The sequence below is a fragment of the Parasteatoda tepidariorum genome, chromosome 5 (genome assembly GCF_982258835.1).
Source record: "Parasteatoda tepidariorum strain Cologne lab strain chromosome 5, Ptep-v5.0, whole genome shotgun sequence".
NCBI lineage: Eukaryota > Metazoa > Arthropoda > Arachnida > Araneae > Theridiidae > Parasteatoda > Parasteatoda tepidariorum.
Genome location: NC_141759.1, coordinates 58,254,364 through 58,281,327, shown reverse-complemented (window position 1 = coordinate 58,281,327; position 26,964 = coordinate 58,254,364). Strand labels below are relative to the sequence as shown.

The following is a 26,964-nucleotide window of genomic DNA, read 5'->3' as shown; positions in this document are numbered from 1 at the left end:
ATTTTGCTGCACGCGCTTACAGTTAAATCGCCTTCAGTCCACGAGTACCACTGTATGAACCGTATATTGTTAAGTATTCCCACCGATATTTTAATAATGCGAGTCTCTGGTAGTCACAAGAATAATATCTCGCTCCGATAGTTTTCATGCTATTATGTCCCTTTATTTGTGTTCGTTGTATCTCATCTCGCCACTCTACACGATCAGTTTGAATCTTTACCGAGTAAAAAGGAGTATAACTTAAAATCTTTACCCTAATTCGTCCCGCAGTGGACTGATCGTTAAGACACGGTTCCCAGCAGATTACCGAAGTCAAGCATCACTGGCTGCGGTCAGTGCGCGGGTGGGTGACCCACTTGGATCAGTCTGCTTAGGGACCGAGGGTGTGCGGTATTGGTCCTCGTTAAACTGTGCTACCGTTAAGTGCTCGACTTCGCGTGCAAGTCGTTGGGCTACCGAAGCGGGGGTGCCATCCCTTCCGCAGAGGATCAAAATTGTGATGGCATGTCTTCGGATCATCCTCCGGGATGTTTCCCAGACCGTCGCCAATAGCCCATTGTGCAGCTCCAGTGCGACGTAAATTAACAACAACTTTACCCTAATTCGTTCAAATTTCGAAAAAAAATTTAAAACTTATTTCTCAGTGAACAAGAAAGCTTTTACGAGGCTCACAATAATTTTTTTAATTTTGTATTACTTTAATAACATTTCAATAGTTTTGTTATTTCCTGTGAAATATCTTTTCAAATGCATACGAATATTCTTCGCAAGTAGTTAAATAAGCGTCACCCGAATACGGGTGACCCGGTCAGATCAGAAACTTTGCTGTCACCGGGATATGGGTGACGCGGCAGTCAACGTGTTATCTAGTTACATAATTATAGCTGTTTTGATCTTTGATTATGAATAAAACGTTTTTTTTTTTTAAATAAACAAAATAATTGTTTACCAACCACTGCTTCCGCTTGGGCTTCTTGTTGTGTCATAAGGATTGTTAGTCCAACCATTCAGTTTATTGAAAGTTTCCAAATTCAGTCCTTTCTCGGGCGTATTTGTTGTCACTAATATAATTGCACCAGCTTTCTTTACATATTTTATTACATCTGCGTCTTCGGTTGATTTAACATCTTTTGAATCAAGACTAGCTCCATGGAAAGGTAATCCTGTAATACAGTTTATGTCATTAGAGCCCGAATTAGGATAACTTAAAATATCCCTAAACATGCCCGTAAAATAAAAGTAGAATTTCTTTTCAATTATACAAGAATTTTTAACCTGAAGAATTTATTTCCTTTCTAATTTACGAATCAATGTATATTGCTTGCAATGTATACCTTAGAAATCGAATTGCAATTTTCATTAAAACTGAAACACTTTATTGAAAGTAATGCTGATGGAGCCCATTATCTGTTCCGTTATAAATGAAAATTTCTGCCTCTATCTCCGTAATCAGTACATACAAAATGTTGATGGAGTCTTTTAATGTTTCGTCTTCGATGAAAGTGTTTGCCTCTATCTTCGTTACTAGGAGAGATGTTCAGTTGTCTCTAATACGTAACGAGTTATGGTTCCTGTGTATTGAAGAACTCAGCCCCATCCTGAAGAATTAAGGACTTGAATACAGTTTTATTAATTGGCAATACGATTGAATACAGTTACATAAAATGACTTCAAAACCAAGATTTACCCATAGTGTGGAAAGAGGTTCAACTGTCTCCAATCCGTAACGAGTTGCGGTTCCTGTGTACTGAAGAACTCAGCCCCATCCTGAAGAATTAAGGACTTGAATACGATTTTATTAATTGACAATACAATTGCATAAGTTGGCTTCAAAATCAAATAGTGTGGAAAGAGGTTCAACTGTCTCCAATATGTTACGAGTTACGGTTCCTGTGTATTGAAGAACTCAGCCCCATCCTGAAGAATTCAGGACTTGAATACAGTTTTATTAATTGGCAATACAGTTGCATAAAATGACTTCAAAACCAAGATTTACCATAGTGTGGAGAGAGGTTTCTTTTAATGTTGAAAGAGAACTATGTAAATATTTACGTTATGGCTCCACTAAGAGTTAATTTTGTTGCATCTTAAAAATAAAAACTTACCTTCTATTTGAATGAGCTGTTTGATGCTGATTGGGATTCCCAAAAGAGGCTTTTCTAGTAAAAGTTGACTTCTACTCATTTTACCCGAAGCAACTAACTCGTCGGCTAGCCTCGCTTCTTGTATAGCCTCGGAGAATCGTTGATAAGTTGTTGCATTTATATACGGTTCTACTTCCTGTATTCTGTCGATGTACGCTTGGACGATAGTTTCACTTTTTACCTGGAAAACATTAATGCAAACTTGATATTAAATAAAATTTTGAGATGAAAAAATTGAAGAAAAATTTAGTTATAGGACACGTCTAATGACATTTTTTTTTTTGAGTATTAAATCAACCGTAAAAATCTTGCGATAGTGTTTACTCGACCCTCATTACAAAAAGCTCACTTCATATCAAACAACATTAATACAATAAAGTCTGTTAAGTTGACAACCTCTGTCTGTTGATTGCCTAAGTTTACCTCAACAACAAATTCTCTTTTGTTAATGACCGCTTACCTAAATGGATCATCAAATTGTTCCACAAGTGGTCAACTAACACGGATTTCGCTGTACTCACATCTGCTCACACGAGTGTCGTTGTTGTCATCGGCCATTAGGGCAGAGGGGGTGTAATTGTTCCTGTTTTCCATTGGTGCCATATATGGCCAAGAATTCAACTTTTACTACACCCATACATCACACCCGTTTATAAGGCGAACCCATTCATTCATCCGCAGCTCGTAATTTTGACCTGAACCAGAGAACGATCAATCTCCAATTCAGTACCCCAAGAAGTGTTGATTTATTGTGGGAACATGGATGGCTTTGTGACCCGATAGATTTAACGTGCACCAGTCACCATTTACTACACGGGGAGTCTTCGGCCGGCTGGATTCGAACTCTCGTTCTCACATACGTGAGTCCAGCGTCCTGCTAACCAGGCTATCCCGGCCACTCACTCGATTAAAATTTTTTTATATGTGTGACCTAACTGATCCACTAATCTTCACATCCAACTTTGTGCATAAGTAAAGTGGCTATACTCTACAAGATAAGGGTACTTTCTGTGCCATCTGGTGGAAAACAACAAAATTAGTGATAAATAATCGATTTCGTATGAAAAGACACCTTGCATGCATTACGCTCATCTGTTAGTTCGCGATTTTAATACCTTGTGACATGACGAAATTACCGTAGGAAGATAAGAAAAAACAATTGGCTATCACAAGATACCACGATTATCAACGAGTAAAACTTAAGTTAGAAAATCGAGAATGTAAGCCATTTTTACCATGTCTATACACAACGTTAGAGTGTCGGTAGGAACATTGTTGAGTGTTTTGCATACACCGTTGCTTACGACCTCTTTTTAGCGAAAACTCAAAATTAACCGACAGATCAAATTTGAATTTAAGATTATATTTTAAAAATTCTTATGCTGATTAAATAATCATTATTACGACAGATGAATCAAAGAAGTTAGAATTTTCAAAACAAGAACGTTTAGTTTATTTTTTATGGTTATAAGTCAGGAACAATTCAATTTATTTTCTTTAAATTTTAAGAATAAGAAGTCTACAAATATGCTTAAGAAATTTCGAAACTTTTTTAAAAACAATTTCGTCTGACACCATTTTTTATGATATATTGTTTTATTGCGGCTGTGATTTGCATTTGCGACACCGTACTCTTTTCTTTCGTGTATTATAAGTCGCTTTTTATTATTATTTTTAATTTACAATATTTTTCAGTGGAAAAAAATTAAATTGTTCAAATTCTAAAAATTAATTTTCTATTATATAATGATATACTTGCAAATAAGTATATCAATATATAACAGAAAATTAATTTGTAAGATTTTTAATACCTGAATTTTTTTTCCTATCTAATATGCTAACTGGCATTAGCATTTTGCGTACAGCTGGTACAACTGATGATCCAGAATTGCAAGTACCATCAGGCGCCGTAGGCAAATGGTTAAATTACCTGTGTTGATGATGTGTATCATCCTGTGTCTATTGCTTTCCAAAAACTTTTGTGGTGATCCTTCTTAAAAAGCTTTGGGGTTCATAGTTGCTTCATTTTTGGCATAGTTATCATTTATGTGCAATGTGACAATTATTAAGTTACATGAAAGGAAAAATTCAAAAACTACCGAACTCAAGTTTATGCACATTTTAAAAATAGCTATCGATATTCCCATGTAGTTTAAATTGTTCAATATGCTTGCCACAACGGTTATGGTATGGCGCAAAGGAATGTCAAAGCTCTTTAAAACTCGTTGAAGGTGTCGATGACTAGGCACTTATGAAATCCGCTGAAAAATGCGGCATTTGTAGATATTTTTAACGAAAAACGAACAAAACTAATAACAGTTCGCATGTTGAAAAATAATTTTTTTTTACATTCAACTGCCAAGTTTTAACTAATTCGCTGCAACGGTTAAAAAAAGGAATTTCATATAGCTCAGCAGTTGTCACCCTGCATTACAAATCTTTATACTTTTCCATAGAATAAAACCTAGTTTAAAAAATTTAGACAAATAAAATATTACATTAAAAAAACTCAAATTGGATTTTATACGGAACCCTTTTAGTTTTAAATCATTATTTCGAACCATTAAGCCATAAAAGTCCACCTGCTAACACAAATGAATAGGCCTTTTTTTTCAAAAAAATCCAACATTTGCATCACCTACTTACTTATTTGTTCAATTGCACTATAAAGGAGAAAGGAAACGTGATTGCGAAATACTTGACATGTTTTCATTCTTACATCAAAAGTTGACAGCTCATTTCAGTATATGCACTTATGTCTCAAGATTTCTTGTATTTTTTTCTTCATAATTATTATTATTATTTTTTCATTACAAAAGCTAGCATTACAAAATTGATTTGGAATAAAAACGAATAAGAGAAAAAATAATTTTTAAATCTTATTCAATTTCATTTTGTTTAGATGTTATACTCTTGACTTGTGTGATCATGTGATTTTTAATTTATTTTCGTTTGCTCTGTAAAAATATTTTGTTTTATCATTTCGGAGCGCAGTTTGAGCTCCGCCAATGCTTGAAAATGATTTAAATAGAGGATATGAAGCTCTGTCATCTCTTTAAAATTATTTAAAAGAATATCATTTTCTTCCCAACTGTTTGCCTACGTTCCTGAACATTCGACCATGGCTGCTATCGTCATCATCATCATCATAAAGAGAAAAAACTAAGAAAATTAAGAAAAACAAGAAGTTTTATTCACTGCGCATAAGCTGCAAGTAAATAGAACTCATAAAATAAGTTCAAAATGCAGAGAAAACATGGAAAAATTATAGAACAATGAAGAAAGGGAAAAAGAAAAATCCGAAAAAAGGAAAAAAATTAATACAAATTAATAAAAATCCGGAAAAATAGAAGATATAATCTTTTCATCAGCTCACACGATTATATCCGCAAAAAAGAGTGCTTTCTAATATTGTATCACTATAGCCAAAGCAAAATATATATTAATACAATAGTGTGAGGAGCACTAAAAAAATTTTTACAGCAAATAAAATAGAACACTAGAACACATTAAGTAAAAATATCACGTAAAAACAGAAAATAAAATATAAAGAAAAAACAGAATAAAACATAAAACGAAATCTGTAAAGCAAGCAGTGAATTCAAATGAACTTACATGAGCGGGAAATTTTTCAAGAATGATTTAAAATATTTTCGTAACAAGATTGCCAGATTTCAAAATATGAAAACAGAAGCGCAAATTGAGATAAAAGCGTAAATAGAGGAGTTTTGGTTTAACGTGCGTTCTTACTGCAGTACTAAAGTGCGTTTGATTTGTTAGTTACCAAGGATGGGCCCGAAAATGGATGTGCGCAAAGTACTATTATACTGGATAATTTAAAGAAGTTGACAGTTAATAATTTTGGAAAATTAACTTTTATCTAATAAAAAAATAAAATAAAATAAAAGAGGGAAAGAAGCATGAATTGCCTGTTTTGCACATAATTTTAGACATGGATTTGCACATGTCAAAGATTATATATGTAAATTAACCAAGAAGTTTTTTAGTAAATTTATTTACACCAATATATACAATTAACTCAATGATTTAATACAAAATTTAATTACTATACTAGTTGGGTATCCATTGTTTTTTTTATCAAATTTTGAAAGTGTTTGTTTTTTGAAAAATAAACTTTACTACATATTCTTTTAATTCTATTCATTTGATTAAAAATGGTATTTAAATACATATTATTAGAAATATTAGAATTCCAAGTAATAAGTTTATTTATATTAAAATTAAAATCATTTCTTTCATCTTATAAATCAACAAAGTAGATATTTTCTTCTTTTATAATACGCAAATCCGAAAAATTTTAATTAATATTATCATGATTAGGAAGCAAGATTAATTCCTCAGGATAAATATTATTTAATAAAATAGTATAATCTTGAAAATTAAAGATAATTAAATCATCAATAAATCTAAAAACAAATTTAATATTGAGAGTATAAGTTTTTTGATAATAATGCAAAAATAAGTTAGCTAAGAGAGATGAAAAATTAGATCCTTGTGGTATTTCAACAATTTGAAGAAAAATATCTTTTCCATTGTAAAGATAATTATCAAAAAGGCAAAAATTAATTAGAATTTTCCAATATTCAAAGTCGAAATTAAGAATATTTTTAAAATCACTGTAATAATTCAAAAGGATATCTTTTAGTTTAGAAAGGGGAATGCTACTGAAAAGATCCTGGAAATCAAAAGTCGCCATAGAATTAATTTTATTATGTTTAATAAATTCTAAAATTGGTTGATCGTTAGTGATAAACCAGGAAAAAACTTCTTTGGCAATATTGTTAATAATTTTATTTAATTATTAGAGAAAGTGGTGCCAGGTTTAGTTAAGTAAGTATTAGACCCACATGTGATTGTTCTAAATTTTATAGGAATTTTATAAGAAAGTACGGTAATTAAGTACGGAAATTGTATATTGCTAATTTTAATTTTTAGCCTCTTATATAAAGCTGAAATTTTCTTAATGACAATATTATTATTTAAATTACTAAGTTTAAAATGTTTACTATTTTTTAACTCCGTATTTAAAAGTTCAGCATAGAATTTTTTACGGAAGATTGCATAATTATTGTTAGCTTTGTCTATGGGAGTAATTACGGAAATTTTTTTGTAGTTGCTTAATTGATTGAACAATTTTAGAAAAATTTGTTGAATTGTTACTGTTATTTAAATTATTCTTATTATTGAAAACAAAGTTTTTAAAGTAATAATAAACATCCCATTTCTATTCTGTTAGCATACCTAAAGGTAAAGAGAATTTATTTGATATCTTTAAATAAAAACTATTGAGATCATTAAGAAAGTATTTTAGAATTTTATTAATTGATATATGGTAAATGGGTCTAAATTTTGTACCTTTTATCATTAAATTCCTAAGTTCTAAGTTTCCTGTGCTATTTAAATTATCAATGATAATATGTTTATGAGGTTTATCAACAAAATCAAAATATTTCTCTTCTCCACAGTGACATTCATAATCGGATACATTAATCGTCACTAAATTTTTGCTTATATCATTATAATTAAATATAGCTACCAAGAGATTTATTATATTTAAAGCTTTTAATTATGTTAAAATATTTTAATGGAAATAAATTTTTAAAATTTTCAAAAATATTACGAAATTTGATCTTATTGAAAATAGGGTTTTGAAGATAACGGAATTCGGATGAAAGATAACGAAATATAAATTATCTAAATTTTTCTTTTTATTTGGGGAAATTTTACTCATTACAAGATCGAAACAAAGAATTTTGAAACGTAAATTAATAAAGGTAAAGTTAATAATAAGATCTTGAAGCTCATATGCATCATTATTCTTGAGGGAGAAAACAAAATCTTTAATTGGTTTAATATTATAATGTTTATTAAAATCTTTTTCCATTTTAGAAATAAAATTTATATTTAATTTGTCACTATTAAGAGAGTTTTTATTACTTCTTGATACCTGTTTACCTCTTTTATTAAAGAAATTATTATCTTTTATTTAAGAAAATTGACATAGCTTGCAATACGTGTTTGAAGAAATGGGCATAGCTCGAAATTTGAGTCTAAAGAAATAAACATTACTTTAAATGCGTGTTTTAAAAAGTGGACATTGCAGAAAATGAGAGTTTAAGGAAATGGACATAGTTGAAATGCTCGTTAAAGAAACTGATATTAACAGGAATTATGTTAAACGATAACGTGTTGAACGATTCTGTCGTTAGACATTATAGTAATCAATGCTTCATTTTATTCTAATTCATCATGTGGCCCAGCTAAAAATTTACGCATTTACTAGTTGTTTCCTTAGTCAAAATATCAAAATAAACTGTTATTAGGCGGGTAAACTAGAATTTTGTTATATTAAGTTAATAAAAATTTGGGTATGAATATGTTTTGATTCAAACTTAACAAAAACTTGCTACAACGATGCTTATTTTTTTTCAAAAGTGCGGTTAAAATTTTTTTCGAAAGTGCAATGAACAACTAAGGGTCCGATGAAATATTACATGAGCGCCGAATAAAGAAAGGTTTTTTTTGCTTGCTTTTGCTGGAAGTTGTGCAGCACTTTCATAAGATGCATAACTCCTTTATCCCTTTATAGTTAAAAAATCTCTTTTAAATTACAAGAGTTTTTCGACTTTAAATATCGTTAAACTGTTCTACCGTAAAGGGCTCGACTTCGCGTGCAGGTTGTTGGGCTACCAAAGCGGGGGTACCCCTCTGCAGAGGATCAAAATTGTGATGGCATGTCTTCGGATCATCCTCAGGGATGTTTCCCAGACCGTCGCAGATAGCCCATTGTGCAGCTCTAGTGCGACGTAAATGAACTACAACAACAACAATCGACTTTAAATAAATTAAATTTACTACATTTAGGTAATGCGAAAGAAAAGAAAAAAAATCTTAAGGTATTAGGATTCACGGGGTATTGGATTTGCTTACGTAATATTTGAGAGCCCTAAATTTTAGAAGCAAACAACTTATCAAAAAATGACTAAAAACGATTTAAGTCCGTGGAGTTTGTGACATAAAGTTAAAAATAATTTTTCTTTACAAAAATATATTTCACCTTTCCTTCCCTGATATCAGCAGCCAGCACAGTAGCCGATTTCAATAACAAAGGATTCTCGATCGGTGGTACTACTTTCCCCCTACCACAATAGAAGAGTGAACAACCTATGTGTAATAAAAATGTTCCAAATCTGAATCCCATTATCAAGATTCGGTAAAATATGCATCTCGAAATTCTTCTTGCGTTGTCAGTGAAACCATGAAGCTTGCTCTGAGTTTTATTGCCAATGGTAACCATCGAATATCTGAAAGAAGAAGAAAGAAAACATCTCACTAATACATCAGGATGACAAGATATAGCAAAGATAGAAGATATAAATAATAACTGATATTTAGTTCGTATGAGAGCATTTAAAGTAAATGTAAAATCGAGTTAAGAAAGATGTGTCCAACATTATAACTGCGCTATTGTACTTTTTAAATTTGATTACATGTTACTATGGTTCGGCTTGAACAGAAACTTGATTCAATTTAACACCTTATTTAGGTTGTAGAAAAGTTTTACCGTATTTAGCATCTAGGCTCAAAGATTATGGTTTAACGCTGAACGAATTTTTCTGAGAGTATAGCCTTCCTTTAAAAATACATGACTTAATTTTTCAATGCGTAAAATCCGAATACAAACTGTCATAGTTTCTCAGTTAGTATAAATTTTTAATGCTTTCTGTTTTGTAAGACATGGAGCTGCAGTTAGTGAATACATCAAATTTTATCATATTGTTTTCTGTTGCAGTTTGTACTTATTTTAATAATAACCTTATGCCATAAGAAATGACGTATTTTAAAGAGATTCTTGCAATAAAAGTATAACTTTCATTGTATAAATTCGTTAAATTAGAAACAGCCTTTGAAAATTTGCATAGAATTTTCCCCCAAAACTAGAGAATCATTGTCTCTTATAAGTTGCCGAAATTCAAAATCGGTTGCAAAGTTTGAGATTTTTTGGGGGGGAGGGGGAGGGTCGAGTATGATTTTTAAAACATTTGTACTAAAATTGTTTTCATTGTACTAGTTTTAGCCAGCATTAAAATAACCTCTTAAATACTTATATATTTTTCTAAAACATTTTTTCGGCGGAAAATTTGAGGTTTAATTGCCATTTGTAGAAAAGATTGAAAATAAGTTTGTTTAGTGTGTGACTCCAATTTTCAGATGGATGTAATTTTTAAATATTTGTGAATTAAGTGCTAAAGGTTTAATTTTCGTGGCGTAAATCTGTAGAATTAGAAACTAAAAGGTCTCTTTTTTCCTTTTAAAATATTCATATAATTTTGCCGGAAAACTTGAGTTAGAATTATTTTTAACTCTATTTTAAACTTAGTTATTAATTATTAGACTTATTTCTAGACAGTAATTACAGTTCGAATCCAAAATGTACGGCACTTACAGTACGGCAGAATACAGGTAAAAAATATTTTTGTTTTAAAAATAAAGTTTTCGCACTGAAATTTGTGACTATATAGCAGTGGTGTGAAAAAAGTGTCTTCCAGAAGAACGTGGAATTTTACTTATGTAATGTATGAATAACGTGTAATCTGTAATGTATGTAACGTGTATTTATGAATTTTATTTTAACTATTGTGATATTCTCTTATCTACTATTATATTTTCATCCATATAATTTCGAATTTATTTTAAATTCAAATCCAAAGTATTCTCCATATAGTTTCCTATCTACTTCCAGTTCAAATTCAAAATTTTTTTTCTATATAGTTTCCAATCTATCTTCAGATTGAATCCAAAGAATTTTTGAAATAGTTTCCAATCTTATCTTTAGATCGAATCCAGAGAATTTTTGAAATAGTTTCCAATCTATCTTCAGATCAAATCCAAAGTATTTTTGAAATAGTTTCCAATCTATCTTCAGATAGAATCCAAAGTATTTTTGAAATAGTTTCCAATCTATCTTAGAATTGTTAGTTAGAACTCAAAGAATTTTCCATCTAGTTTCAAATCTACCTCCAGTTCGAATCCATCACCATTTTAAAGAATAACATAATGAAACTGTTTAAAATTTAAAGATTTAATTCTCGATGCGAAAATTAATGAAATTGATTTCTGAATGTTCCTTGTACAGTTAAAAAAATTTCCAATTTCTCAATAACAATTCTAGAGGTATGACATCCATTTCTAGAAATAATTACCGGAAGTATCTGGAAAAAAAGGTTACATAGTGCGAAGTTTTGAAATTTCATTCTAAATTGTCGCTTGAACCATCATGGATTTTGTCAATTTTGAGGAAAAAATTCTCGAGATAAGGCTTTCTTATTCTGAAATGTATAACAAACCGAATCTAAAGTGTTTGATTCCATTTAAACGAAAAACACACATGGAAAATATTTAAGTTCTAAAAGTATAGATTTTTAGGTGGATTTTAATTTAATATCGAAAATGCACCTATACTGTTACATTTCATTTGAAATTACTTTTTCAGGAAAAATATTGAAGACTCAACTTCAATTTCCATAAATATTTCAAGATCCAGTTTAAAACGTTTTATTTTATGTTGTAATCAGCGTTGAACAGCTCACCCAATTCTGAGTTTATAACTATCAATGTTCAACACAGTAGCCTTGTAATTTTGAACCCAAATTAGAAGACAAGGAAACTCCTGGATCAAGCATTGGGACAAACTAACCTCCTTGGTGGATTTTTTGATGGAACTAACACATATTTGCGTAACATGGAGTGAAAAAATCATGAATGCCTCCCACGTTTAGCCTTATGGCAAGGGGACTGAGGATCACTGAGGATATTTTTCATCATCAGAGCTGTATACCTTTGCCCGGTATACCCTACAGACATTGTTTTTTTTTAAGCTAGGAGCAGAATTCTTATTAATCAGTCTCCCGCTGGAATTTGAAACTTAGTCACCTCATTGGAAGGCGATCCAAGGAGGTGGCTCTATCCCCTGAGCCATCGTGTCTTAATTTAAAATGTTTGACAGCATTTAAACATTTAGAAGAGATTTCACAGTATAAATATTTGAAATTTCATTCTATTGGCCTCTGTTTTATAATGATTTTCACCACTGTAAAATTCTCGATGTTAAACTTCAATTTGTAGACGAAAAAAAATGACAGCCCAAATCTTAAGTGTATTGCACCATTTAAAATAATATTAAACTTATTGTATTCATAGCTTTGTTTTGCTTTATTTTTCACCTTGTATAGTTCAATTTTTATTTTGGCATTATTTTATTATTGCCAACTAATTGAGCTTATGCCTTGTAAAACTTTTTTAATTTTGTTGAATTTTAAGGTCGACAGTTTACATTTATCTTTTTATATCTCTCTTAATCTTTTTAAATGTTATCTTTTTCTTATAGGTTATTCAACTTGTCTAAATATTGAAACAAAGGAATAAATTTAGTATTAATTTTATTTAGATTAAACAATTGAGTTTTAAAATCAGTTTTATATAGTATTTCAAAATCATATTATTGGGAGCCAAAATATCGAATTTCCACTAGAAAAAAAAATTAGAGAAAGAAGAAGGAAGTACGCTCGATTTCTCTTCAATATCAGATCCTAAAGAATATTTACTAAGATTAAACAATAATACAAATTAATCAATATTATAATGTGAAAACCGAATTAACGGGAATTTTTACAGCAACGAAGTTATTGTAACAAATATTAAAATTCAATCGGCCGTGGAAATTGTTTTCACCTTGACGAGAACTTGAATTTCATTGTTATGGGTTGCTGTCAGAAATGACTATATACTTCCTTCTAATCTCTCTTTTCAAAAACTGGATGATCTGTAGACAAATAAAACGAGATAGTGACGTCACATCTTTTACTCTTTTTATCCTTCCTCGAATTAGATTTGTCACAAGATGATTTAATGTGCTTTCAAAAGTGAGTACTAATATACTTTTTTCATTCACAAAAATGTGTTAATGGAAAAGAAAATGACTCTGTTGCCGACTTTTACTACAATTATGAAACTAGAACTTCTTTTCCTGTCATAATAGCAATAATATCCTCTTCAAGATAAATCTATAGAATTGCCCTTTCCTTCACGTGTTAGGCCTTGCTCATAACCGCAACTTCGTCTCGTACCAATAAACTATGCTTCTAGTCCAAATCCTTCAATCCAAATAAATCAAATTTTCTCAATTTTAAGACAAAAGAGCCGTAGGTGGCTGAGCCGTAGGCAATACGAATTCCGCACCCGGCTAGCATTGACCACAGTGCTGACGTGAAATATCCTTAGTGTTTGACGGATCATGGGTTGGAGTCCCCTTGCCGTCAAGCTAACCGTGGAAGGCAGGGCTGATTGTGCTCCGAAAAAAATCCGGATTTCCGGATTTTTCACTAACAGTGATCTGGAAGTTTCCGGAGATCGAAGGTTCAGGCGTTTCAAAAAATCATTGATCACAGAAGTTTCCGGAAACCAAATTTTCAAGGTGGAACTTAAAAACACCATTTATTTTATTTGTTTGTAAGGGAGAGCCAGAGAGATACTTTATAAGCATATATTCATGATTAATATTCATTTTTTATCAGTAAATAGTTGTTGTAATCATGAACTCAAGAAAGAAAGACATATTTGTAAATTTTAATTACTTCTCCAGATCATCATAGGTATGTGTAAAATTTTAAATATATTTTAAGTAAACTAAGAAAGATTGAGAAAAAGGAAAAAAAAAACCTTGTTTAATTTTTTTTCTTCTAATTTTTCAATTTAAACTTTTTTTTTTTTTTTTACTCAAGAAATTTTCAGGAATTTTGACTTGGGCTCACAATCACCCTGGGAAGGTTATCGTGGTTTTCTTCTCCATGTAACGTAAATGTGGGCTAGTTCCGTTCAAAAGTCCTCCATGATGGCAAATTTCTCCCAATACTTGATCCAGGAGTTCCCTTGTCTTCTGGATTGGGTTCAAAATTACAAGGCTACGGAGATGAACATTGGTAGACGTAAACTGAAAATTTGGTCTGGAGTTCAACTACGGTTATGAAATAAAATAAAAGATTACTACTATAAAAAAAAAATCTGTTACTCGAGTATTTTTTCAGTAATTATTTTTAGTTTTAAATTAGGTTAAAAAATAAAAAGCAATATTTTCTAATAAAAATGCTTTAAAAAAACATTTGATTTTTTTTCTTTCTTCTTTAATAGCATATGTTTATTTTAGTTTTGAAAGATTTTGAGGCAGTAAAACAAAGCTACCTCTAATAAATGAATAGGCAAAAACAGCATTTTTATTAGAATTTGCTCAAGGAGTTTTTTAAAAAAATATCCTTAAAACTTGTAATAGATATTTTTAGTTGATTTTAAGGGATTTTGAAGCCAACTTTCATTAATGTGTTCAAAAAAAAAAGCGAGCTTGAATTTTTACAAAACTTTTGCATTCACCCCAAATTTAACTAAATAATTTTGTAGTAACAGTTCTCGTTACAAAAATGTATATCAAAATATATTACAGCAATGAGACCTTTCACGTCTGAATTATTTTTAAATTGAAAAAAAAATTTCATTAAAAAATATCTTTTTTTTACTTTACTCAAAATTCCATTTTTTATCCATCTGTAATTTCATTTTTTACAGTACATTTTATTGCTTTCACAATGCTTCTTTTCTTAAATAAATTCAATTTTAGTTGGGATTATTTTCCAATCCTATTTTTTACATAAATAAAACAATAATAGAAAAATATCAAGCAAAACTACATCCTATTTTTAACTCCGAAAAGATAGCTTCTCAAAAACTATTTGTTTATTAGTAAATCATAGCGAAAACTATTTTGAAAACGGGAGTTAATAGAAAAGCAAAGTTTCCATGTTAATTAAAAAAAATTGAAAATAAATATGAATGGATTGAATTGAAGTTAACAAAGTTGTATTGCTTATGAATACAGTCTGTAAAAGGTTTGAACTTTAATTAAATTTCAAGACATGAGAATTTTATGAACTCTGTAATACTAATACTTAATGCTATAAAACATGTGATGCTTATATTTTCGTTCAATTTTTTAAATGATCACTACATAAGTTAACAATTAACTTATACTTTTAAAAAAATGGCAAATAAAATCTAGAGTGAAGATAGAATCTTAACAAAATTTGACAGATGAGTAATTTCAGTCGTCAAACAAACATATTGTTAGAGATTCCACAACGTTTTATTTGCTTGCTTGAACGAAGTTTAAAATATTTCACTATTTAGCAATCCTCTACGAATTTTCCTTTAAATAAGTGTGACGGGGACGATAAACACAATACAAGTTTATTGATAACAGCACCTATAGCTAGCAATGAGTTTTAATTACAAAAACGAAAGTTCTCGAAGTTAGAAATTTTGATAAAATCTTAATAACGGAAAACGTTTCGCTTGAGTTAGTTTGGTCTCGATTGTAAATATTTTCCTTTAACTTCATCGTTTTTTTTCTTTTAAATTTTATTTTATTAAAACAATTTTTTAATATTATTCTCGAAACACTAACAAAACTTAAATAAATAAAACAAATATGTATGTATATATAATAAAATACTCACACTATTGTATTGATATATTTTGCTTTTGGTTATATTAATACAATATTAGAAAGCACTCTAATTTGCGGATATAATCGTGAGAGCTGATGACGAGATTACATCTATTTGTTATCTTGTTTTTCTTGATTTTTTTTTAAATTAAAAACAAAAATTTCATAAGTAATTTTTTAAATATTTTTTTTCTTTTTCTCTTTTAAAAAATGCTTTTCGTTTTTTATTTATTTCTTTGTTTTCTTTGTATTTTTACCTTATTATATGGGTTCTGTGTATTTGCAACTTATTCGCAGTTTATAAAACTTCTTACTTTATTTTCTTTGTAAATTTCTGTTTTCTTCTATTTCTGTTGTTTTAATTCTTTCTTTTTCGTCTCTTTATTGTATTTATATATAGAGATAGTAATAATAATAATATATATATATATATTATTATGTATATATATATATATATATATATATATATATATATATATATATATATATATATATATATATATATATATATTATTATTATTATTATGTATATATATATATATATATATATATATATATATATATATATATATATATATATATATATATATATGTGTGTGTGTGTGTGTGTGTGTGTGTGTGTGTGCAGTTCGTTTTATCACGTTTTGTTTTTCATTTTTACTCAATTATTTGAGAAAATGCCTTAAGCATTTCTCTGAAGCATTGTCAGACTTGAGCCCAGGAACATTTGTCAGACCGAGGGACTGTCGAAAGTTCAGTTCGCTCTACCGAATATAGCAGACCAAGACTTGAGTAACATCCTGTTTAGAAATAAACAGTTATGGCTTTTTATAACTATATATTTATTTCATTTCAAATTTAGCTCTGAGTCATAAACAAAGTTTTAAAAAATATCCTATCTCTTGTATATTTAATAACTCACATGATGATCCAACTAACAAATCGGGAAATAACTTGGAAACATGTAGTACAAGAATTTATTGCTTTAATAAAATCACATATCATTACTAAACTTTCAAGTAGATAAGGAAACATTACTGCCAGTAACATGTTTTCAAATTTTTAAAGTGGCAGTGTTCGGGCTTAATGCAGAGCCAAAAAATAAATTGCAACATTTTCTGCTAGAGGCCGTAGCTCATCTACCGATATTTTTTCCCATTTCTTACTCAAGGAATATTGTTAAAATGCCAAAATCTTATTAGGTTTGGCCCTAACCCTCGTCATCATGACAAACCAAAGGAGAAAATGCAATTATATTCATGTCTGGTCAATAAAGGTGGCAAGATTCTGCTATGGGCCACAACTCATCTACAGATATTTTTTCTCATTCCTTACTCAAAGATTATTTTTGGAATGATTAAGTCTTATGCGGTTTAGCACAAACCCTCATCGTCAAGATGAACCAAAGAAAAAAAATCTATTACATTCAAATCTGGTTAATAAAGTGGCATGATTCTGCAATGAGCCACTACTTGTCTACTTACATTTATCTCAATATTTACTCAAAGACTATTTTTGAAGCGCCATCCCTCGTCATCAAGATGAACCAACGGAGAAAAATTAATTATATTCAAATCTGGTCAATCAAACGACAAGATTCTGTTATAGTTTAGCACCAAAGCAGGAAAATTAATTATATTCAAGTCTGGTCAATAAAGGTGGCAAGATTCTGTTTTGGCCCAACTCATCTACTGATATTCTTTTTCTTATTCCTTACTCAAAGACTATTTTTGGAATGATTAGTCTTAAGAGGTTTAGCACAAATCTTCGTAACACAGATGAAAGAAAGGAATGAGAGAAAAAAGAGACCATAGTACTTAAGTCTCTTCATTGAGGTGACCATTCATGTGCTCTTTGAAAATTAGACATATGTGATATGCACCTCACTTGAGGTACGTTTAGTCATTGCGTTGCAACAAAATCCAATTGGAAGATGCATTATAGGTTTTTAAATATCTTTTATAACGAAAAGGAAGCATATCATCTTCTATAGTGAATTTGCGATTTGTTGCGATTAAAATAGTTTTAAATTTAATTCTACTTATTTCTAGCCTCCCTGTATGTTTTGATTTATTTTATTTATCACAGTAATTAACAAAATTTTATCTAGTTTTATCTAAAAAAAATGTTTAACGCTTTCAATAAAGCATATGCAGTTAGTGTTTAAGAGGTTATAGTTGGCATTTAATTATTAGATTCTTATTTATTTACTTGGGTCAGTTCCAAATTTACAAATAAAATCCAATTCCTCATAATAATGATAAATAGTAGTAAATCTCAAAGAATCTGTAAATTACAATTACAAATCAATATTTTTAAAGTCAGTACTTCTTCAATTCTTTTTCATTAAAATTTAATTGTTTTATAAGGGAAATTGAAAAATGTTGGCTGTACATAATATGTACTCTCAAAAAAAAAAAAAAACATATCCACCGAGAGTCTTATCGATGGCTATGGTAGAACACTGAAGTTAAGCATCACTGGCTGCTGTCAGTAAATGTGTAGGTGACCTCCTTGATCAGCTAGCGTAGGGACCGAGAGTACGAGGTATCGGTTATCGTCGAACTGTTCTACCCTGTTCGACTGCTCATGAGGTCATCGGACTACCAAAGCGGTATTTTTATTAACATTTCAGGTAGTCTTTAAGTAAAATAGTAAGGCTTTGTTTTTATCAAAATATTGATTTAACTAGGTCATTTAAATGCCGCTCGAAGTTATATGATTTAATGAAAAACGTTTGAACTATGTGATCGAAATAATTCGATCACACTTTACAAGATTTTAGTTCACTCTAACGAATTAAAAGCGAATCACCTCGAAAACTGATTTTAAACTCATTCATTTCCATATTGTTTTGGTTCTCACTAGCATAAAATAATAAAAGTATTGTTTTTCAATAAATATTTTTTTAGTTTGTTTTGATACACATATATTTAATTGGATAGTATTTTTTATTTTCAAATTTAGCAGATAACAATTGTAAAAAATGAGTGAAAACAATCCCACGGACAATGCGACGGATTTAAGGTTATGTTAAGGTACGTCTCTTGTGAATATCAATTGATTGTTAGGTTTTCTCTTTTGAAATTACATTATGACGAATTCACATACATTATTAATACAAATACATTTTCCATGGCGAGACGATGAGGCAACCACAAGCACTTCCACTGGTTCAAGAGGTCCACGAGGGAAAAATGCACAATATTACCGTTATTACAGAGCACGGAAGCGAGCGGAGCAGGGGAAAAAGTCGTTGAATAGAACTAGTGATCCTTCTACGACTGCTGATTCTTCTACAATTAACGTCGCAGGTTACGAAGTTTAACTTCTTCCGCGCGGAAGGACTCCACGCACTATTTTCTTCAAATGTGACTCTTTTACATCTATCTGTCATTTAGTATTGTTTCCATAGAGTTAATATATTAATATGCAGGTTTCCAGAAATCACACTAGATAACAGCTCAACGCACAGAAACGTATTCGTTCTACAAATTGTGGTGATTTTATTGAAAACCGATTTTAAAATATGCTTTTCTGTACTATTTTAAAATGTGTGCTTATCATTAAATTGCTCTCTTCTTTTTGACTGTACGTGCAACAGTTTTAATCTTCGAATCAAATTCATTGCGAATAATATGCTGTTTTTACAAATGTCGTGGGTTTGTAGCAGTTACTCATTAACTGTTAGGTCAAGTTTAGCATTTAATTAGCCAGAGCCCCTGTGCGAATTTTGAAAAGGACTCAAAACGTCAATATAGAGAAAAGCCAGAGTTTTGAGAAAAGGAAAAACATTTATGGTCTAATTCTTTAATATTTAAAAGCTTACTCTAATGCTGTATTATCTGGGCAAAAATTTGCAAGGAATAGGAATAAGGCATTGATTTTTATAATTTTCCTCTTTGTTTAAAAATCTCGCCAAATCGACGATTTTTAAAAAAAGTTTTATAACTTTGAAAATATAGGTCATTTGTGTGCTCTGAAGCCTAGATAATTCTTCCCTGCAAGAGGGCATATATAGTTTAAAATGATAGCTTAGCTTCAAATTTAAGGCATTTAAACAGTGGCTTTTTTTTTCCTTGGCGGAAGTGCTCCGAAAAACCAAATTAAGAAAACGCTATACCACTTCATGGCGAACTTTCTTTTATTTACAAAAATAATTTAAAGCATAAAAAAGTGAGTAAAGGTAAACCAAAAAGATTCAATTACTGAAAAAAATTGTTTCAAAATATCAAAATGCAAACAAATTATGAAAGGACGGCGTAGTGGATAAATAATCATGCAATAATTTGTTTGCATGTTGATACTTTGGAAGCATTTTTTTCAGTGTTTGAAATTTCTTGGTTTATTTTAAGTTAACATGAACGCTCTTTTCTCTAAATTCTGAAATACTAATTAAAGATGAAGCAGAGTTTCCCATGAAAAGGTTTTTCCGCTGTGTTGCGCCCTTTTAATAAACTAATTAATTTGTTGCATTCCAATTCATTTAAAAATTTTATTTACATTATTTTTTTAATCTTTCTTCTATATAAGAAACAAAAATTAAAAATAAAAAATAATATTTTTAAAAACCACGTTTTTTTAGTGGTGAATAATAATTAAAAAAAATTGAAAAACGAAAAACGTGGGGCGCATGAAATACATAACAGTAATGTTATATTAGTGTGTGTATGTGTGCTCTTGAGAATATGTGTATGGTATATCTGTAATTGTATCTGAATGTGGATGTGGAATATGTTTGTGTATATGCATATGCATGTGGATGTATATGTGACTGTGCATGTGTATGAGTAAGAAAATGAGCATATGTATGTGGATGTGTACTGTTATGTATTTCATGCACCCCACGTTTTTCGTATTTCAATTTTTTTTAATTATTATTCTCCACTAGAAAAACGTGATTTGTAAAAATATTATTTTTTATTTTTAATTTTTTTACTTTGAATTTTTTTATTTTAAATTATAATTTCTTAAATTTTTAATTTTTATTTTATATTTTTTAAAAATTATTACTTTTCAATTATTATTCTTCACTACAAAAAACGTGGTTATTAAAAATATATTTTTTTATTTAGATTATTTTTCTTAGTCAAGAGTAGTCAAGACTACTACAAGACCACTATTAAAATAATAGAACTTTCATTTTAAATTAGGGATACAAAAATCTTTACTCGCGATCGCAACGCTCGAGTACGCCGTCTAGCGGGAGCCTGTAAATATCAGACATTAATTTATCACGTTTTCATTTAGTTTCATCAAAATCATTGACTGAATCAGATGCCATTTTTTAGCAGCAAATAAGAAACAAAATTTCCCTAAGGAAAAGGCCGAAGAACTTGAAAAAAATCCCCAGAATATTAGTAAATCTTTCAGGAACAGAACACGCCAAACATTTGAAGAAAAATTCCTCTATAATTTTTAATTTCTATTATCAACAAACTTGCAACTGATGACTTCCGATTTCGGATACTGTTACAGATGTGTGTATTAAGGTAAAATGCATTTCTTCTGTCTTCAATTCATTACGAATTAAAGTGAAGTCAACATTGCTTTCGTCCTTCCAGTGAATAAATATGAATTCAGAACATACAGAATTGTAATAGTTATAACATATTCTTCTTCGTTATAGAATAGTATATATTTCTGTATCCATATAATTCGGAAAACAACAATAAAAAATTATCCAAGTTACTTGAAATAGTGCCATTTGTGCTGATTCTTAATTAATTTTAATCGTTTTCTTGGTAAGTACTTTTTAGTTTTGAAAGAATAAGTTCAACTAGAATTCAGCTATTCTGTTTTTAGCTACATATTCAAATTCATATCAATTATAAAATTTTGCTGTGTAGTATGTTATCTAAAAGTAATGAAGGGATAAACTATGTATCTATTATTTGAGAATAAAGTTTTCAAACAAGGAACTTATCATTTTGGAATTCTCCGGGAATTATAAATCAGGTAAGTGCAATGATTTTTACAATAAAAAATTTGCCTGTAAATATTTTTTTTTCATTTGATGATGGTTCTCTACAGAATGGTTTTTTATGTCTGATTAAGAACTGTGAGAATAATAAAAAAAGAAACAATATGAAAGTTTTTATTTCAATGTAAAGAATTCTTGAAATCGTTTTTTTATCCTAAGAATTCTTTATTTTCCGTTTTTTAGTTTATATTTTTTTGATAAAAATTGTTCTCAAAATACTTTTTTTGAAAAATTAAATGGTATACATTATGTGTTTATGTATACTTCTTGTATATTCCAATGTTTGAAGTAATATGATTCAGAAAAGTATGGAATAAAAATTCGGTACTTACGTATTAACGCCACCGCCGCTACAGATTTGGTGGTTTTTAAGTGCCGCTAATCTACACTTAAAATTTTTGCGACAATTCATAAAATAAAACACCTTATTTAAAATCAAAATAGTCAATCGGATTTCGGAGGAAAATGAGCCGATATAGAGTTTAGCATAGATTCAAAACAATCATATCGCCATATGAACTCTGATAAATAAGATTCCAAATGAAATAACATTTCCAAAACGTACGTTTACCAAGATAAAGTTTTATGTTGTGGGAATTGGTACATTTTCGGTTTTTCGGTAAAATATTTCCCTCCTAAAATAATACAATTGCATCTTGTTTTGTTTTTGGCAAATCCCAAAGACGAATTTTTGTAGCACTAAAAATGGCGACAAAAAAGAATTGTTTTTTTGTTTTTGTTTCGTCAGCATTCTTTATTTTACGTTTCTTAGTTTCTAAATAATGATTTTTATTGAAACTTGAAATTTTTTGATAAAAATTGTTGTCAAAAAACTTTGTCTACAAAATTAAATTTCATTAAATTATGAGGCTCATGTATACTTTTTGTTCAATTCAATTTTTGAAGTAATATGATTCTTAAAACTATAGAATGTAAAGTTTAAATGGGCCTTTCATGTTATATCATTAAATTTAGTAAAACTACACTGGTTATCATAAATTAAGGAAAAATCACAAAAATAGCGATAACTCTTTCAAAAGTAAGCCAAACCGTGCAAAATTTGCATATGTTGTCCACTAAGAGTAGCTGAGTAAAATTGCAATATGCAAATTAGTGGCGCTGCACTCGGCTTACGTCATCTGCCTGGAGCATAAAAGTCCAAGTTTGAGAGAAAGCACACAAATTTTACTGTGATTGCGACATTGAAAATCTGAGATAGCCAATTCGTAATAATGACCTCTAGGCATCATTTGCCTGAAGAACTACGATGGAGAGCCATCGGGAGACTAGAGGCAGGGCAGAGTCAATCAGAAGTGGCCAGATGGCTAAATGTGAGTCCATCTGTGGTTCATAGACTTTGGAGGCAATTTCAAACCACAGATTCGGCATCTAGGAGGTTCAGTCAAGGACGGCCAACTGTTACGACCAGTGCCGATGACCGATATTTGACATTAAGTGCACGCAGGAATAGAACCGCTACTCCGACACATCTTAGATCCTCTCTTGCTGCAGCCACCGGAAGGTTGGTGTCAACGTCAACTGTGCGCAGAAGGCTCCACGAAGGTGGTCTGTATGCGAGACGACCAGCCATTTGCGTGCCGCTCACATCACGCCATAGGAGAGACCGTTTGCAGTGGGCCCGACAACATGTCCACTGGACGTCAGATCAATGGAGGCCTGTTCTCTTTACGGATGAGTCCAGGTTTAGTCTAGAAAGTGACAGTAGACGTTATTTGATATGGAGAGAACCTGGGACCCGTTATCATCCATCAAACATCCGTGAAAGAGATGCATACGGAAGAGGCAGTGTCTGTGTTTGGGGAGGCATATCCTTAGGAGGGCGCACATACCTCCATGTCTTTCCAAGGGGAACCGTGAATGCTCAGGTTTATCGAGACAACATCCTTGATGCTTATGTGCGCCCATATGCCGGGGCAATTGGTGATTGCTTCCTGTTACAGGACGATAATGCAAGACCACACAGAGCTCGCATTGTTGATGATTATCTTCAACAGGAAACAATTACTCGCATGGAGTGGCCAGCTCGATCCCCGGACTTGAATCCTATCGAGCACGTTTGGGATGCTCTAGGGAGGCGTGTATCTGCCATCAATCCGCCCCCTCAGACCCTTGCCACGCTTGCAACTGCTTTACAAGAGCAATGGCTCTCACTTCCTATTGAACTGATAGACCGCATAATTGAAAGCATCACACATCGCTGTTTGTGCTGTATTGCTTCTAGAGGCAATCATATTCCATATTAAAGGTACTTTTTCTATTGCAAACCGATACTTCCAATTTGTTTATTTTATACATGTGCTAATTTCTATACTACTATTAATGTCTGATAATTTCTTTTTATGTTGTTTAATACCTTACTATGTGTTGTATATTGTGGGTAAGTTTCATAAAATTCCATGTGTAATTTCTTGAGTTATCGCGATTTTTGTGAATTTTCCTTAATTTATGATAACCAGTGTATTTCTCGGGCATTAGGTTTTAACTCTTATAAGAATATACATATTTTTTTCTGTTAATGTACAAATATTTTTCCGATGTGTTTTGGATATTCCTTCTCTAATAAAAAGAGATACCATTTAGTTTTCGTTTGCATAAGAAAGAATATCAAGCATTTTTCTTTTTTAAATTTAATTAGCCACAATAAAGAAGGAACGTTGCAATGCTACACGCTACATTAAAGACGTCTCTAGAGTAACTATATGACTGTTCATATAGAAATCGCAGGTTTTAGTCTCATACAACAACGCCCCCTATAGTTCGTTGCGATCGCGAATAGAAAAACAATACCTTTACGACTTTCATTAGTTTTATGCTGATGACAACCAAAACAATATGGAAATGAGTGAGGAAAAACTGGATCCCACAACGTGACTTTTTAGCCAATAAAAATGCTCCGACAATAAAAATCTTTTCACCTGACATGTGACACTAATTTGAAATAATCGAATCGACAACAAAAGTCAATCGCGAAAATATTAATTTTTCTTTAATTTCAATTTTATTTTACTTTGTATGTCTTTTTTCTCTTCATTTTCATGCATTGTCATCCAATTCTGAGCTATGTGCCAAATTTGAAGTTTGTAGCTAGTCGGGAAGTTAGTTTCAAATTGATTACAAAATTCCACCCGGACAGACATACACGAAGGCAAGTTTATATAAACGTGGTAATAATAATAATACTCCATTGATAACTAACATGTTAATCACTGAATTTGCATTTTATTTTTTCAATGTAGAATTATAAATTTTTATTTTTCTGTAAAAATTATGTGTTACAATTTTTTTTGCAAAATTAGATATTAAATAACAGGTCATATTTTTTTAAATTTAATATTTACTGCATTTAATTATTATTATAGACTAGAAAGAATTATTGAAAATTATTATTTATGTGTGGCGCTATGTGTCAGTAGACTCATGTTTTGCTCAGAATATTTATGATCTGTGTTTTTAAATATTGTAATTTCAGAAGTAACTTATTTAGTTAACAGTTATTTAAGAAATAGCTGTAAACTAAGTAAGCATATTATACACAATTATAATATTATAATACATATATAGTATAATACATATTATAATTTTATGTATTTTCATATATATTATAATTTTATGTATTATAATATATATTAAAATTTTATGTATTATAATATACATTATAATTTTATGTATTATAATATACACCAAAGAGCCATTACATTATGACCACCCTCCATCTATAACAATGGGCTCGTCCAGGTTTATATGGTTTCTCGCCCAGGAACAATGTTTTCATGGGGCACATTAGGACCCATAATCCTCATGCAACAATCCCTGACGTCTGTAAGCTACTTGAACATAGCTGCAGACCAGGTTCACCCATTCATGGCAACAGTTTTTCCTGCGGGGGATGGTGTTTACCAATAGGATAATGCACCATGTCATAAGGGTAGAATCGTCGAGAAACATTCCAGTGATTTACAAGTCACGTCTTGGCCCCCAAATTCACCTGACCTTAATCCAATAGAGCATTTGTGGTCCTACTTGGAAAACCACGTTCGTGCTGCCATGCTACCCCCTCGCAATGTGAGGGAATTGCAGGACCAGTTGGTTAGCGCTTGGTACCAGATACCTCAGACTACCTATCAGCACCTTGTGGAATCAATGCCACGGCTGGTGCTAGCAGTTTTGAGGGCTAAAGGTGGTCATAATGTAATGGCTCTTCGGTGTATATTATAATATCATATGTTATGCACAAATCAAAGCGGACTAGATGTGCTTATTCATGATTTTAGCAGAATATTTAGGCTTTGTTTTCTTAAATATTCTAATTTTAAAATGAGTCTACTTAGTTTACAGATATTTATGAAATAGTATATAATATGCACAAATTAAAGCGAACCAGGTACGCTCGCACATGATTTTCACGAAATATTTAGGCTTTTTTTTCTAAATATAGTAATTTCAAAATGTAACTACTAATATAAATATTTAACCAATTACGCCTGACAAAATTTTAATATTATTCTAATTTTTTTTTCTCTAAACTTCTCTTTTATGCATATATATTTGAGTCTTAGAAACAATTTTTAAAATCGTTCAGCCTCTTTCAGCCCTGTAGCCTTAAACTGTAGTGGGTAATCCAGTGGTAAAAATCAACTAGTACACACCAGTACAAGCCTTTTGATTCCTAAAATTTCTTGAATTTTTTTAACCTGTATTGAAAAACATAGAAATTATTTGTAAAGCCGAAGTTTCTTGCAGTTAATGTGAATTTCAAAAAAAAAAAATAAATAAATAAATAAAAGAAGGTTATGAGATGAGAAAATAGTGAGCAATATTTCATTAATCATTTTCTATTATTAAAATCGATTTCATCGATAATAGTTTACAGTTTTTCCCGCTATAACAAGATCTCTTCAGATACTTAATTTCCGCTTGCTGTCCAGTTCCAAATCTGAGTTTGCAACTACCAATGTTTAACTCCGTAGCCATGTAATTTTGAAGCAAATCCAAAAGACAAGAGAACCCCTTGATGCATTGATTTATCCCCTTGATGTATTGAACCCCCAGATGTATTGATTTGTTATGGGAACTTGGAGGACTTTGTAACCCTGACAGATTAATGTGCATCAGCCACTACTTAATACACGGGGATTCTTCGGCCGGCTGGATTAAAACTCCCGTTCTCACGAACAAGAGTCCAACGCCCTACCAGCCAGGGTATCTCAGCCCGCGATACCCCTATTGTAACCAAAAGAGATAGT

General features: G+C 30.8%; 1 protein-coding gene across 1 annotated transcript in view; it reads right to left on the bottom strand.

Moving 5' to 3' along the window:
* LOC107440698 (fatty-acid amide hydrolase 2-B-like) overlaps positions 1-26,964 on the bottom strand; it is a 38,867-nt gene that overhangs the window by 9,540 nt on the left and 2,363 nt on the right. Inside the window, exons 2-4 of the mRNA XM_087164010.1 lie at positions 9,223-9,469; positions 2,106-2,325; positions 954-1,163 (exon numbers count right to left, since the gene is read on the bottom strand). Coding sequence (XP_087020136.1) covers positions 954-1,163; positions 2,106-2,325; positions 9,223-9,462 — 670 coding nt within the window. The 5' untranslated portion in view covers positions 9,463-9,469. The remainder of the gene's footprint in view (positions 1-953; positions 1,164-2,105; positions 2,326-9,222; positions 9,470-26,964) is intronic.